Source organism: Peromyscus eremicus, chromosome 9 (assembly GCF_949786415.1).
Source record: "Peromyscus eremicus chromosome 9, PerEre_H2_v1, whole genome shotgun sequence".
NCBI classification, from domain to species: domain Eukaryota; kingdom Metazoa; phylum Chordata; class Mammalia; order Rodentia; family Cricetidae; genus Peromyscus; species Peromyscus eremicus.
This window is the reverse complement of record NC_081425.1, coordinates 49,596,504-49,612,578: the sequence shown is the minus strand read 5'-3', so window position 1 is coordinate 49,612,578 and position 16,075 is coordinate 49,596,504. Positions and strand designations below refer to the sequence as shown.

The following is a 16,075-nucleotide window of genomic DNA, read 5'->3' as shown; positions in this document are numbered from 1 at the left end:
TATCACCAAGAAAACAAGGAATAAGAGGTGCTGAGGGTTGTGTAGAAGAAGACCCCTTACACATTACTGCTGGGAAGGCAAGCAGGCACATCTGCTGTATAGAGGACACCTGAGAACTAAAATTGAGGGCTACTGAGACAGTTTAGCAAGCAAAGGTACTTACAACACTTGATAACACGACTTTGGTTGACAGAACCCACACGGTGGAAGGAGAGAACACTCCTTCAAACTGTCTTCTGACTTCCACATGTGTGTTGTGGCACACTCATAGTTACCCACATACACCACACACACACACACACACACACAAAATAAACAAACAAACAAACAAACAAACAAATAATTTTAAAACCCTAAACTTAGAAATACCATATGGTCTAACTCACACCATTCCTGATTATGCTCAAAAGATTCTAAATTATCACACCAAAGATACAACTGCATATTGGTATTTATCACTACTGTAATTTTGCTACTGTTATGAATCCTAATGTTGTGATGACCCTCACCCATAAAATTATTTTCATTGCTACTTCATAACTGTAATTTTGCTACTGTTATGAATTGTAATGTAAATATTTTTGGAGATAGAGGTTTGCCTATGAAGTAGCAATGAAAATAATTTTATGGTTGGGAGTGAGTACAATATGGGGAACTGTATTAAAGGGTCACAGCATTAGGAAGGTTGGGAACCAGTGGTCTAAGCCAATGCAGCACAGGTCCAATCAGGGAGTATAAGTAAAGCCAACCAATAAGCAGAAGGATAAACTGGAGAGCAGTCATCAGGGACTGCCTTTGCCTGAGGATCAAAGGGACAGCAGCATACGGAAACCCAGGAGAGTGCTCTGAAAGCTCAGCACGAGCTACCTGTACATGCACTTGTAATCCCAGCACTGGCAGCTGAGGCAGGACAAGCAGATTGTCTCCAGCTTTCCAACATTAACTCCCCTCAAGGGTTTGGCCACATCCTCACAATGAAGTTCAAGTTCTCAGCTTGATGTATGAGCCACTTCAAGAACCATCGCATTTCAGCTTCATCTCCAGTTGTACTCCCCTTTACACAACGTTTTGGCAATTCTAGTCTCCGTGGTTACTCAAATAATTCAAGTCACTCTTTCCTTCTACTGTTTCTGAATACTGTTGCCTCTGTGTCTAAAATACCTCAAAGGCTCTTTGTCTATCTTGCCAACAGCTGGTTTCCTTAAAGACAGCTCATGTGTCTGGGAAGAACATTCTCTGTTCCTAACCGTCACAGGACTCCTGTTGTATGTTCTTGTAACACCACATGCACTAAATGAGCTCGCTATCTATACTGATAGAACTGTTCACTTTTTCTTTCCTTAACTAATAAACTGGTTTGTTTTATTTTGTTTTCAGTGCTGGGGTCCAACTCAGGGCCTTGTTGGGCAAATGCTCTACCACTAAGCTACATCCCTAGCTTTATTACATTATGGTCTTAAAAGATAATAACTGTGTCTTCATTTTTCCCAACTTCCTAGGAACTAGCACAGTACACTTGAGGAGATTTAATAAACTCACAAGGAAAATATGATTAGTTATTTTTCCCTCCACGGAAATGTCCTATGGTAGAAATAGTACTGCATTAAGCTCTCTCCATAACTATCTCACAGATTATGAACCTTCAAATCAAAGCTGGTGATAATTTAGATCTGTACAGTTCTTTCTATGAATTCTTGTTAGGTAGTACACTTCCTAAGGAAGTAATTCAAACACTTACTCATTTACGCTAGATCTACCTCACTCCTTACATGCTCCTAGGGATTTGCTATTGTGAGAACAGTAAAGGCCACAAGGATCTGTTTTTCCTCTAAGCTTCACCGCCCTCATTCTCCTCCCTTGAGACTTTCTCTTGGTGCCTGCTTCTCCTTTGTTGCTGTTCTTTCTCCTATCTACAGGCAGTCCAGGAAGGGTCTGGCCAAATGACAGAGCCTTCTCTGATGGTTAGATGAGAGGAGATGAGATCAAGTACCCATTAAGCTTTTCTTCCTGTGGTCGTCTCCACAAACCAGTCTTCGCTCTCTACTATTGCTTTTACTTATATACCTAATGTCTTAGTTACCATTCTATTGCTGCGGTGAAACACTGTGACCAGAAGCAAGTTGAAGAGGAATGGGTTTATTTGGCTTATGCTTCCCAATCACTGCTCATCACTGAAGGAAGTCAGGACAAGAACTCAAAAAGGGCAGGAACCTGGAGGCAGCAGCTGATTCAGAGGCCAAGGAAGGTGTGGCTTACTGGCTTGCTCAGCCTGTATTTTATATAGAACCCAGGATCACCAGCTCAGGCGTGGCTCCACCCACAACAGGCTTGCCCCTTCCACATCAATCACTAATTAGGAAAATGCCCTACTGCTGGATCTTATGGAGCCATTTCCTCAATTGAAGTTCCCTCCTTTCAGACAACTTTGGCTCGTGTCAAGTTGACATAAAACTAGCCAGCAAGCCTGCTAATTCTGGATAGATGAAAACATACAAAAAGGAGAGAGCTTTTACTGTCTGGTTCTCTTTATTCTTTTTCCCTCATTAAGAAAAAAATCTACCCAGTAATTTTAAAACAAAGTTTCCATTTTTATTACCTATGATATAGAGAAAGGACTGTTTTTCCAGGGAAGCACAGAAATGCGTCCTTGTACAGAATGCTCATGTGGGAGTTAGCTCCCATCAGGGTCTGATGATCACTGAGGCAGACTGTACACAGCTCTTCTGGACCTGCAGGACGGTGTCACTGCGAGATACTAAAATCAACTGAAATGAGTTAAGAAGAGACAACTTACAGGTTGCAGTCACAAACTAACTCTTAAAATATAACCTGTTTATCATTCAGGGTCTGGCTATAACTGGGATTAGCAGTTCTTGTGTTTTAAAATATAATAAAATAATCGATCTTCATCTGCTAATGTACTGGGGAAATCAATGCCATGTTCATTAAAATGCTTCCTTGATAAATAATATTTACAGACAATAATTTGAAAGGCATACAAGTAAGCTAGAGATGTGTGATCAGAAATTTATATTCAATGTGGGTCATAGTGAAAACATAAAATTCTACAGAAGAAAAGTTAGTAAAGAAGGCAACCCCCCTCTCTCTCTGTTTATACATTCACTTGCCTAGATCCTTTTAAGAGCATAACTCCTTAATTGTGCATCACCTCAACAGCTGCTTCAATTGTTTAAACTGACTTAGAAAATTTCTAACACATGTAAGCTTTCAAGTTTTATTTGTGACTACTGGTTAGTTATTTTTCTAGAGAGAGTTTTCAAAGATTTAACAGCAGAGCCAGGCTAAGGAGAGTGAAAGGAGAGGGGCACTGAGAATCCTGGTTTGCCTGTGGCAGCCATGGTTGATACTAATCAGTGTGTGCACAAGTCCTTCACCTTCAAAGGTATTCCATTTGGATGATGACCAAGTATGTGGTGACTCACCTCCATGGATTCTTTAAATTAAAGCCATGACTATTAGAAGTCCAAGAACCAAAAGGGATACAAAGAAATGTAAAAAATACATATCCAAAGTGTTCAGGTCTTAGTTGAAAAGATGGAATAAGCATTTTCAAATTAAACATAAGCATACATAATTTCAAACACAACTGAAAAAAAATGTTGCACACAGGTGGTACTTGGTAAGTCAGTTTCTTAACAGTTACACTACAGCACTCACTACCTCCACTTACTGAGTACCTTAGAGGTACCAGGTCCAGTTTAAAGTATAACATATGCTTACTAGTTAATGTGGTGGTTTGAATGAAAATGGCCCTCACAGGCCCATCGGGAGTGGCACTTATAAGCCTTGGAGTAGATGAGGCCTTGTTAGAGAAAGTGTGTTACTGGAGGTGGGCTTTGAGGTCTCAGACGCTTAAGCCACACCCAGTGTCTCACTCTCTTCCTGCTGCCTGCTGATCTGGATGTAGAACTCTCAGCTACCTCTCCAGCACCATGTCTCCTGCCATGCTGATAATGACTAAACTTCTGAACGGTAAGCCAGCCCCAGTCAAAGAGTTACTGTGGTTCTTCCCAGCAACAGAAACCCTAAACTAAGAACAGTTAACTCAAAAGTTCCTACTATTGATGGTGACAAGAGCTGCACTGATAAGAAATGTACTTACTGAGCTTAGGTAACCTGTAGCACCTTGTATTGTAACAAGCTACTAAGAAACAGCTAATGTTTAACTCAGCTTCTCTAATTCAAAGACAGCGACTTTTTGTCTGTTTGCCTGGCTTGTAACAACAGAAACTTACTATCTCAGGCAGAGTACTGAGTGAAGCACTGAGTCGCTGGCTCGGTTGGCTTGTTCTGGTGGATAAAGGGGACAATTGTCCCACGACTCTCTGCTTGTTTCTGGCTTTGGTGGCCATCTTCAGCTACTGAATTTAAACAAGTCAAAGACCTGAGTCTTCATATGGCATCCATCCCAACCCTTTTTGTACAAATCTCCCCTTTTTATGACACTAGTGACACTGACTGAAAGGGCCACCTTAACCAGTAACTTTTCTATTGCCCTCATTTTCATATATAAACACAATTCTCATCAACTGGAGGTGATTTTGTTCCTCATAGAGTATTCGGTGATGTCTATTGTCATATATCACCAAAGGTAAGAAGAAATGCTAGCAGGTAGAAGACAAGGACTCTTACCAAACCCACTACAATTCATGCAATGGCTCCCAACAGCTGAGAAAAGTGCAAAGGTGATGTCCAGTAAAGAAAGATTACAGCAAATCTGGCAGAACATCTGAGTTTACAGCAGCCAGTTTGAGCAGCCTTGAGTGTGGGGACAGGTGGTAACTTCTAGATATGGGAACTCGTGCTGACAGGACGAGACAGGTTTGAGATGTAGTTAACAAGAAAACTTAGAAAGCCTGGGTGCAGGTGGGTGGGGGTGGGGGTGGTAATATTGTGTTTCTGGGTAGTGATGGCACACACCTTTCATCTCAGCACTCAGGAGGCAGAGGCAGGTGGATCTCTATGAATTCAAGGCCAGCCTGGTCTACAGTGTAAGTCAAGGAAAGCTAGGGCTAGCCAAAGAAACCCTGTCTCTAAGATAAAAAGAGGAAAAAAAAAAAAAAACCAGCTGAAGGAATCAACCCTGAAGGGGAGTAAAAATAAGATCAGAAAGCAGAACTGAACTTCTGAAGACTGAATGACCTGGCTAGATTCACTTACACTTTTTGATTAAAAAAAAAAAAAATGAACACAGAAGAATTTTATAGTCAGACCAATCAGGAAATAAGAAAGAGGAAGGGTGTAATTAGAGTTCTACTGCAATTGTTACATGACTGAGGACTCAGAGTTTGTGAAGGTGACAAAGGGAAAAAACCACAAGCATATGCTGGTACCTACCAGAGAAAGAAACTGTGGACTTGCTTTTTTGTTATAAAATGTAGCAAATTCTTCTTCTTACCTGTGATGCACTGAAACTGCCCATCTTCTCTTCTTATTGTAAACGCTTCCCCTGGGTTAACCTGGACCAGGATAACCTTGAAACAATGGAAAAAGAATTAACTAAAACTATAAAGGAGCAAATCGGTATATAAAACTATGGAGCTAGTAAGCGAGCAGATGTGAGCTATTTAACCTTTGAAAATTACAGATGATACATGTTTGTTTTACCTTTCAAGGGGTCACAATCAGGCCAGAAAGAAAGAAACCAGAAAAATAAGCTAATGGCAAATTTACTCAGTCACAAAGATGGAGTCAGACCTCACAGTTTGTGGATTACATATTGGGGTGTATAATACTTAGCACAGCACAGTACTTAGGAGTTGATAAACTGATGAGCAGATCCTGAGCAGAACATACTTGAATCAGGATGAAATCTTAACTTATATGTGAAAGTGTAAATTTAATTCCATCATTTATAAGTAAAACATTTACTACTTTTATGACTTGATAAAACAAAAAACTGGAAAAATGAAGTCTACAGTCCAAAATACAATCAGGATTATGATAAAATTCTTAGTCTTGCTATCTGACTGATAGCAAAGACTGATTTATCTCCTAAATTCTACCCAAGACAGTGTAAGATTCTAAAAGAGCTTCATGTTTTACTACTCAACTATCCAAACAAATGACTGCCTCACTATGTCACCAATTACTTAGTCTTCCCTTAGACGAGGAAGTCTGGTAGTCCTCAATTTTCCCATTACTGTAGACAGTAGAGAGGTGAGCACCTCATGTATGTGGTCTCTTCCTCTCTGGTTAGCTTGATTTCCTTATGACAGAGACCTAGAAAACAAATTCTACTGCCTGCTATCCTATTACCTTTAAAGGACTTTCTCTAACAGTCTGTAAGAACATCCTTTCACTGCATTCTGAGACTCCTAAAGATCATAGTTTTATAAACTCTGATGCCTTGACAGATTTCAATTTGCATGTTTTCAGCGCCAGAATCAAACAAAGGCTTTTGTACACGATGGACAAGCAATCTACCACTGAATAACATGCCCTCAGTGAAAACTTCACTTCTTTGATTATCATGCCTGTGTTTTATACTAACTCTTTTGTAAAATGCCTGGTTATATCACCTTACCATTTACTTTCCAGGCTTTCAAGTGTTCCTAGAAATTTGTATAAATGCTTTGCATATTAAGAATATTATATCTTAATATATTATGTTGTAAACATGTTCTCACCTTGTTTTCTCCTTTTACCTTAGTAGAATTATTTTCCTATCCCCACTGTTGTCTTTTTCCTTTATGATATTTAATCTAACTTAAAACTTTCCTCGTTTCCATATTTAATTTCTCTTATGGTTGTGTGGTCTAGTGACAAGCACCACTAGCCAGATGCATTTATCAAGCACTTAAAATGTGCTTTTATATAGGTGTGCTAGAGGTAAAATATATACTAGATTTCAAAAGCAGCTAGTATATATAAATAACTAACAGTGTAATACATCATTAGCAGCTTTTATGTTTATTTCACATTGACAAAGTATTCAGGACATACTGTGCAAAAATACTACAATTAATTTTGCCTGTTTGAATTTTTAAAGTGGCTACTAAATTTTTTTACATGGGTTGCATTATAATTCCACTGGACAATCTTTCCAGAGGATGTATAAATACTAGTTTCTGATGCAATTGGACTAGCTGCTTCATGTTCCTGTCATAACAGGCTGTGTCCATTCAATGTGTAATTGTCCAGAGGACATTTGTGTGATAGTCTGGCAAAGAATCTGCCTTCATTGTTCCCATATCCTGGGACCTTAAGTGAGGCTGAATTAAAAAGTAATGGACTGGTTTATTTGTCAGGAAAGTTTCAAGGCAGAATAGCATTCAGGCTGCTCTCTGCTCTTACCCAGGCCTACAAGAAAGGGCAAAAAGATGAAAACTGAAGTTTGGAGAAGAAATGGGTGTGGTCAAGTCTATGCTGCTACAAACTGATTTTAAATGAGTGAACTTAGACTGAGAATGGCACTGAATGGGGTCCGCTGCTCACAAATAGCACCCTAGGTATTCCCAAGGTTCAGTAAACAGAGGTTGCTGCAGTTGTGGTCCAAGGGGAGCAGGTAACAGCTTCAGCTAACAACAGAAATGGCAACAATGTCCACAAGGTGCTGATTTTGCAGGCACAAAAGATGCAAAGGGTCCTGGAGGTTTTAGACAAGGTTTCAGAAAGCCACTAGACCAGACAATGTGTAGCAAAGCTACATTTTCTCTAAGGAGACCACAAGAGGCCACTGCATGAAGAAAGGAAAATGAAGCCCAAGTTCAATTAAGACCAGGACTTTGGATATGCCAGGACCATAGGATGCTTGCCAAGGAAGTTGCAAGGCATGGAGCAAGCTGACTGCATGTGCTGCAGGTACCAGAGAGAGAGGGATAGGGTTAGGGTTACAAAGCCCTTAGAATCAACCCCAAGATGATTCTATCATAGCTTCAGGTGCCTACCATGAACTTACAGGGTTCAGTTTCTGCTCTACTAGGTTTCAGTTTTCGTCTAATCCAGCAGTTCCCAATCTATGGGTCATTACCCCTTTGGGGTCAAGCGACTCTTTCACAGAGGTTGCCTAAGACCATCAGAAAACATTACAATTCATAACAGTAGTAAAATTAGTTATGAAGTAGCAACAAAAATAACTTGATGGTTGGGGTCACTACAACTCAAGGGACTGTATTAAAGGGTCACAGCATTGGGAAGGTGGAGAACCACTGTTTTAATCTGTGCTAGTGATGCCTCCCTTTCTTCCTTTTAAAATAGAAAGGTTTGCTCTATGCCACTGTATACTGGAAGTATGTAACTGTTTATCTTAGGAGCTCACAGCTAAGAGACTGCTCCAGTGTTAGAAAAGACCCTGAACTTTTGAACTGTATTGGGATTATTAAAGAATTTGGAGACTTTTAATGATGGACTAAAAGCAAGTTGCTTTAGGAGATGAACATTAGACTTTAGGAACTAGAGGTGGAATGTTATGAAGTTGTCAACTTGTGATGGTAATCTATGATCTGATCATCAACTTGGTAAGATTTAGAATCACATGGGCACTCCCCTCTAGTTTTGTGCCTAACAGTTTCCAGGAAGGATTAACTGAGGATGGCGGACCCACCCTGAATGTGGCACCATCTTCTCAGTGCATACCTTACACAGGTGCACTAGCATCTCTCCCTGGGGAAACAATGTCACCAGATGTTTCACACTTCTGCTATAATTTCCCTACCATGATACAATAAACCCTCAAGTGTCAGCCAAATGGACTATTTCTTCCTTAAATTGCCTTTGTTGGGTATACTGTCACACAAACAAGAACAGTAACTAATACACTGGCATTAGCCAAGGAACCAAACAGGCAAGAGGGGAACCAGAGAACTTAAAGTACTCTAAAACTACTGTTTGCTTCCCACATTGTTTTTGAACATTAATTCAGAGTCACAAATGAATATTATTGCTACTGTATTTTATTGTGTCTAGCTTAAAAATATCACGTAGAACCAGAATTTGGCTACAAATGATGCTGTTTTAATAACCTAAAAAATGAATATTTTATATGATTTCCAAATAATCTGCCATTTTCCTACTTATGTGCACAGGCCTGCAACTCTGAACTATGAGTCCTCTTAGGACAAAGAATGGTGTCACTAAGACACTTAGCACATCACACTGCTGAGCACAGTGGCACACTCCTATGATCTCAGCATTCAGGAGGCTGAGGCAGGCTGTGTGCTCAAGGCTAGCCTGAGCTGAAGAGTAAATCACTTGGTGAAGGCACATCGCAAAGAAAAGAAAAACCCACTTATCTATAAGTTAGGACACAGCGAGAACACATACTATAAATGAAGTACCTACCCCTTATCTTCTTTCAAGTTTAATTCCTGGTTAATAGTACTGTTATGTTTATTAGATACACAGAAATACTTGCTGCTGCTTCTACTACAAATCATTTTTTAGCATAAGCTAGCTAGATCTTACTGTACTTTATTCATTCAACAAAAATTTACTATTCCAAAAGTGAAATTTATCTTATTCTAGAGGGATATAAACATTGGGAAAAAAACAAAAACAAAAACAAAAACCCAGGATGAATCCATAGTGGAATTACTACTCTAGAGGGAGATACTGGCAACAACAACAACCCCCCAAACCCCTACGACCACCACCACCAACAACAACAAAACAGCTATGTATAGGAATATGAAGAAGTGTGGTTATATTGGTGGTCTCCAATGAAGTGCACCTGTTAGTATTACACCCTGTGTAGTCTTCAGGACCAAATCTGGGCTTGGTCACGTTATCATAAACATGTAGACACTGGGCTTTGAGCCTACTGAAAAATTCCTTTGTCTGAAGACCCAAAAGTAAGAAAGAGAGTGCCTGACTGCCCCACTGCAGATTTCCAGCCCAACAGAGGTCTCTAGGTGACTGCAGGCCTAGGATACCTCTAGGAGGAAGCAGCAGAGAAACTGTCCTGCTGATCTCTGAGCAGGAAGCAGATATGGGAACAAAAAAATGGTTGTTGATTTGAGACATCTAGTTAGGAGTTGGCTTACTACACAATCAAGGACAACTGAATGTACACTTGAAAAGAATGATGACTTTTTTAGTTATCTTTCACAGCAGCATGCACATCTACTTATTCTTATGAATGTATTTCTGTATGTTTATCAGAAATTTCTAGTTCTTCTTCCATAAACTACTTCTTACTGCCCTTTGCCTGTCTTTCAGATGGGTCACTGGGTATTTTCTAGTGCTTGGCAAGAGCTCACTGTTTGGCAATGAAATTTATTTTCTTTGGGTTTTTAAAATATAAACAATTTTTCTTGATATACTAGAGTTCTATATGTTTCTGTAAAGAAATTATCATAGCATATTTTTCTCTGTATAGCTGCTGGGTTTCCTTTTGTGCTGTGAAAGATTTTCTATTGCATAAATATTTTTAAGAAATCCATGTTTTTTAGTACATCTATGGTTTCTTCTCTTTTAAAAAATATTTAAAATTCTTCCCAAAACAAATTAAACATTTGGATTTAATGTGAGAAAACATCAGCTAATTATGTGAACAACCTGTCAAAATAATCATTCTATTCTCCCATGATGCCTAAAAATGTAAGTGTATTATTGAACAATAAGTGTTCATAGTTATCTCCAATTCTGCCTGGGCCTGCAGCTGCTCAGACCCAAGTAAACACACAGAGACTTACATTACTTATAAACTGTATGGCCATGGCAGGCTTCTTACTATCTAGTTCTTATATCTTAAATTAATCCATTTCTATTAATCTATAAGTTGCCACATGGCTTGTGGCTTACTGTTACTTTACATCTTGCTTCTCATGGTGGCAGCTGGCAGCATCTCCTGATTCAGCCTTCCACTTCCCAGAATTCTCCTCTCTTCTTGTCCTGCCTATACTTCCTGCCTGGCTACTGGCCAATCAGCACTTTATTTATTAACTAATCAGAGCAACACATTCACAGCATATAGAAAGACATCCCCAGCACATACTAAAGCAAACTGTGTTGATTATCTATGATATATTGATTATATTGTGGGGTTTTATAAAATATGAGTAGTTTCTATACTACAATTATTCACCATAAAACTAACAATGAGAAATAAAACTAAGAAAATCAAACATGACACACCGGAATTAATGACATCCTAATAATAAAAAGAGAAAAAATCCTATTAGAAATTCTAACACAAAAACAAGGAAATAAGTTTGTTTATTTAAAAACCAATTATTAAAGAGCTACTCTATGGCATGTTGTGGGATATGTGTACATGTTGTACACTGTGTGAAGGTGTATTGCTGTGACTGGTGTAATAAAAAGCTGAAGCCAGACAGGAGGTATAGGCGGGACTCTGAGCAGAAAGAGAAAGGAGGAGGAGGAATCTACGCACAGAGGCGCAAGAAGACATGAAAGAAGCAGGATGGGTGGTACATGACAGAACATATGTTAATAGAAATGGGTTAATTTAAGTTGTAATAGCTAGTTAAAAACAAGCCTAAGCTTGCCGGGCGGTAGTGGCACACGCCTTTAATCCCAGCACTCGGGAGGCAGAGGCAGGCGGATCGTTGTGAGTTCGAGGCCAGCCTGGTCTACAGAGCGAGATCCAGGAAAGGCGCAAAGCTACACAGAGAAACCCTGTCTCGAAAAAAAAAAAGAAAGAAAGAAAAAAGAAAAAAAAGACAAGCCTAAGCTAAGGCCAAGCCTTCATAATTAATAAGTCTCCATGTCATTATTGTAGGCTGGCAGTCCCGACAAAAAAGTACTGTTATAGTGGCACACACTCTTGTGAGTACTATGAACAAGAGAAAACAAATCCCAGACCAAGGCTCTGAGGAGTTCACTGTCTGTAAAAAAAAGAAGTAAGTACTTGGCCACCCAACTTTGAGGTATAATGACTGAGAGAACAGGGATCTGAACAATGTGTAGTAGGTAACCATACAACCCAGAACAATCATTACAGGATGTCAGGGGATCCTTAGAGGAAGTGATTAAAACAATTTGGAGAGTCACATAGGCATTACCCTAGAAACCAGTACACAATCTGAATCTGTGAATAGTTACAGTTTTCTTCTAAAAGTTTTTATAGTTTGAGCTATTTGGGACGCTTTAAGGAGAGAAAACACTTAAGACTATGGAGGTTATAATGGTGAAGAAAGCATGACAAGGAAAAGTAACATGGCAGCTACTGTTGAAGCTAGGAGAAGAGCAATGGGAAGAGATAATATAAAAGAGGCAGGAACTGGGTTAGGAGACTCCCTTAGTATCAGGCTAAGCACAATCAATTAACCTTTAGGCAAAGCTATCAAATAGGGGAAGCTCATAACCAAACTTCATCTTTACCCTATTTCGAAACTTAAAACACTCCAGAAAAACATACAAAAATAGTTTGTTGAACACCTGTGCTTTCTTCATCTAGCTTTGTCAAGGATTAACTCAGTTTTTTTGTTTGTTTGTTTTTTTTTTTTTTGTTTTTTTTTTTTTTTGCTAGACTTCTATGGAGTTACTGAATGGTGTTGGGTTGCTAGGCTTTAAGATGGTATCCTCCTGTGGTGGTTTGAATAGGTCAGGATCTATAGACTCATGTGTGTGAATGCTTGGCCAATAGGGAGTGGCACTATTAGGAGGTAGGGCCTTGTTGGAGGAAATGTGTCTCTGTGGAGGCAGACTTTCAGGTCTCATATATGCTAATGCCATGCCCAGTATGATATGCACTTCCTGTTGCCTATGGATCAAGATGCAGAACTCTCAGCCTCCTCTCCAGCACCATGTCTGCCTGCATTCCATCATGTCCCTCAATGATGACAAAGGACTAAACTTCTGAAAGTGTAAGCCGCCCCAATTAAATGTTTTCCTTTATAAGAGTTGTTGTGGTCATGGTGTCTCTTCATAGCAATAGAAACCCTAACTAAAATAACTTTTATGCTAATACTTCTTTGTATAAATATAGCATAATTTATTTAAATCCTTGTTTGGACTGTATCCACCTTTTAGCTATTGAGAACAGTGCTGCTGTTTACTTGAGTATGTACCTATGTAGCAAGCTTTCTTGTCAAACTATCTTTGGACCTCCAGCCTGCAAATAATGACCTGGAGACTTACTATTACTTATGAAAGCTTGGCCTTAGTTTAGGCTTTTTCCCAACTAGCTGTTATAACTTAATTAACCCATAATTTTTTAATCTATATTCTACCATGTGGCTCAGTTACCTCTTCTTAATTTGGCACATCTGACTTGCTCCAAGTCTGCTGGGGAAACTGCACTCCTAGATTCCTTCTCCAAGTTTCTCTATCTTTGCTGAAAGTCCCACATACAGCTCTGGCCTCGCTGTTGACCATTTAGCTTTTTATTACACCAGTCACAGCAATACACCTCCACACAGTGTACAGATATCCCACATTTCCCCTTTTGTCTAAATAAAAAGGAAAGGGTTTATCTGTAACACAGTAAAACTATATATAATAAGAACAATTATCAAGAAAGAATTTCATTTACAATGTCTAGTATTTGGCAATTTTGGAGAAATACTCTATTATTTATCCTATCTTGATGAATCTAAAGTTTTACACTTAAACCACTTTCTACCAAAACTTGTATTACCATCTGAAAAATCTTTTTAGATCTCAAAACATTTTCTTAGATAAACAACTTAAGCTTTTATGTCTCTTTACCTTAAACACTTTGCATTTCTTTTGTGAGTTTCTTTTCTGAATTTGGTTAACAACAACAATAACAAAAAACAGTATAACTATCTAGTCTTCAACCCCCATCAGAGACCCAAGAAAGATAAAATATTACTAGAATAAACCAAAGGACAGAGCAAACAACTTCCCAAACTACAGAAATGGCAGAAACAGCTGGCTGCCTAGACAGTCACCAAAGGTTCCTCTGCAATGCTGGGGCATCCATCTTTGGCTTACAGGCCTAGAATATCTGACAGACTTCTTTGTGACGCAGAAAATTTTGAAGGACTGTACTACCTTGTCTTGGCAAAGTTCAGTAGTTACCCTCTTATGTGTCCTGCTTGTCCAATTTTGATAACATACTATCAGCAGCCGAGACAAGGGCAGTTTCTTGCCCAGTGTCTAGCTTTACCACAATGAAAGCAAACTCCACATGGAGGTTCTTTGATGCCCATCTTTGGTAATATATTGTTTACCCTAATAAAATTTGCCTGAAGATTAGAGAACAGAACAAGCCAGTAGATTAAACATAGAGGCCAGTCAGTGGTGGCACACATCTTTAATCCTAGCACTTGGGAGGCAGAGATCCGTCTGGATCTCTGTGAATTCAAAGCCCCCCTGGACTACATGAGATTGACTCAGTCTTGGAGAAAAAAACAGAGCCAGGCAGTGGTGGCATACACCTTTTATCTCAGTACTGGGAGGCACATACACCTTTAATGCCAGGAAGTGATAGCTAGGCAAAAAAAGGTATACAAGGCGTGAGGAGACGGGAACTAAAGGCTTTTCAGCAGAAGTGTTCCTTTCAGCTAGAGGCTTTCTTAGCCCGGTGGTGGTGGCACACGCCTTTAATCCCAGCACAGGCAGAGGCAGGTGGATCTCTGTGAGTTCGAGGCCAGCCTGGACTACAGAGTGAGTTCCAGGAAAGGCGCAAAGCTACACAGAGAAACCCTCAAAAAACAAAAGAAAAAAGAATTAATTATATTAATTATGAGCCAACCACAACGGCACACACCTAAGGTAGGAAAATCGTTAAGTTTGAAGGCAACACTGGCTACAGAGTGACTTCCAAGCCATCCAGGGATATACTGTGAGACACTGTCCCAAAATACAAGCAAACAAACATTAGTTAGAGTATTTCTACCTCCAACATAAAAAAATAAGCTCCAATACTTTGACCTATGCAAAAGTCTTTCCCCAAAATTCAAGACCACTGAACTGCCTTCAGTGGATATAAGAATTAAATGAGTATGATTAACTACAAAATTTAGGAACACCATGAAAAGAAAAAAAGTACTTATTAGTTCATGGCCATCAATGTCAAAATACATGGCAAAAGCAAATACTACTGTTTAGGGAGAGATGCACACTTCAACCAGGCTACTAAGAATTCTCCCAGATAAAAGTTCATGTAATTATGAACACACAAATTTCTAAATACAAACCATAAAAATTGGTCCACCATAAATAAACAAGCAAAATACACAGGAGGTTTTGATCCCAAAGAAATTAGGTAACAAAGTTTTCAGATAGGAAGAAAAAATGAAAATGTTTCAAGTTCTTTCATTTCAGCGGGGCTTTGTGGCACAGGTATATCATCCAGGGCAGAAGGATGACAATGCCAAGGCTCGACTAAACAACTTGGTGAAACTTTATTTCAAAAAGTATTAAAATGGCGTAGGGTCCTGGGAACACAGGCACTTACCTAATAATGTGTGTGAGGCCCTAGGTTCACTCTCCAATACTGCAAAAGCAGGGGTAAGAACTTTAAATGTGTGATGGCATTACAGGCAAGAATCCAAATACGAGCAAATGAAAAATGACAAAGAAATATATTTAAAAAGAACCAACAAGCTGGGCAGTGATGGCACACACGTCTTTAATCCCAGCACTCGGGAGGCAGAGCCAGGCGGATCTCTGTGAGTCCGAGGCCAGCCTGGTCTACAGAGCGAGATCCAGGACAGGCACCAAAACTACACAGAGAAACCATCTTGAAAACCAAAAAAGAACCAACTAGAAATGCTTGAGGCCGGGCGGTGGTGGCGCACGCCTTTAATCCCAGCACTCGGGAGGCAGAGCCAGGCGGATCTCTGTGAGTTCGAGGCCAGCCTGGGCTACCAAGTGAGTTCCAGGAAAGGCGCAAAGCTACACAGAGAAACCCTGTCTCAAAAAACCAAAACCAAAAACAAACAAACAAACAAACAAACAAACAAACAAAAAGAAATGCTTGAAATGAAAAAATATGCCATTGAAATCAAACAAAACAACAGATGAATTGAAAACATAACAAATTCTGGTTGAAAACAGCTGAACTGTAAAAAAGAAACTACAAAACAAAATAAAAACATTTTTTATATGTTTTTTATTTAAAATTCTATTTAAAAACTAAAAATGTAAACTATAAAAGGAAGTCAGGCGATACAAAAGA

General features: G+C 39.3%; 1 protein-coding gene across 2 annotated transcripts in view; it reads right to left on the bottom strand.

Moving 5' to 3' along the window:
- The window catches only part of Fndc3a (fibronectin type III domain containing 3A), a 157,199-nt gene that overhangs the window by 94,129 nt on the left and 46,995 nt on the right, over window positions 1-16,075 (bottom strand). For both annotated transcript variants that reach the window (XM_059273352.1, XM_059273353.1), the window contains one exon: window positions 5,420-5,495. In XM_059273352.1, coding sequence (XP_059129335.1) covers window positions 5,420-5,495 — 76 coding nt within the window. The remainder of the gene's footprint in view (window positions 1-5,419; window positions 5,496-16,075) is intronic.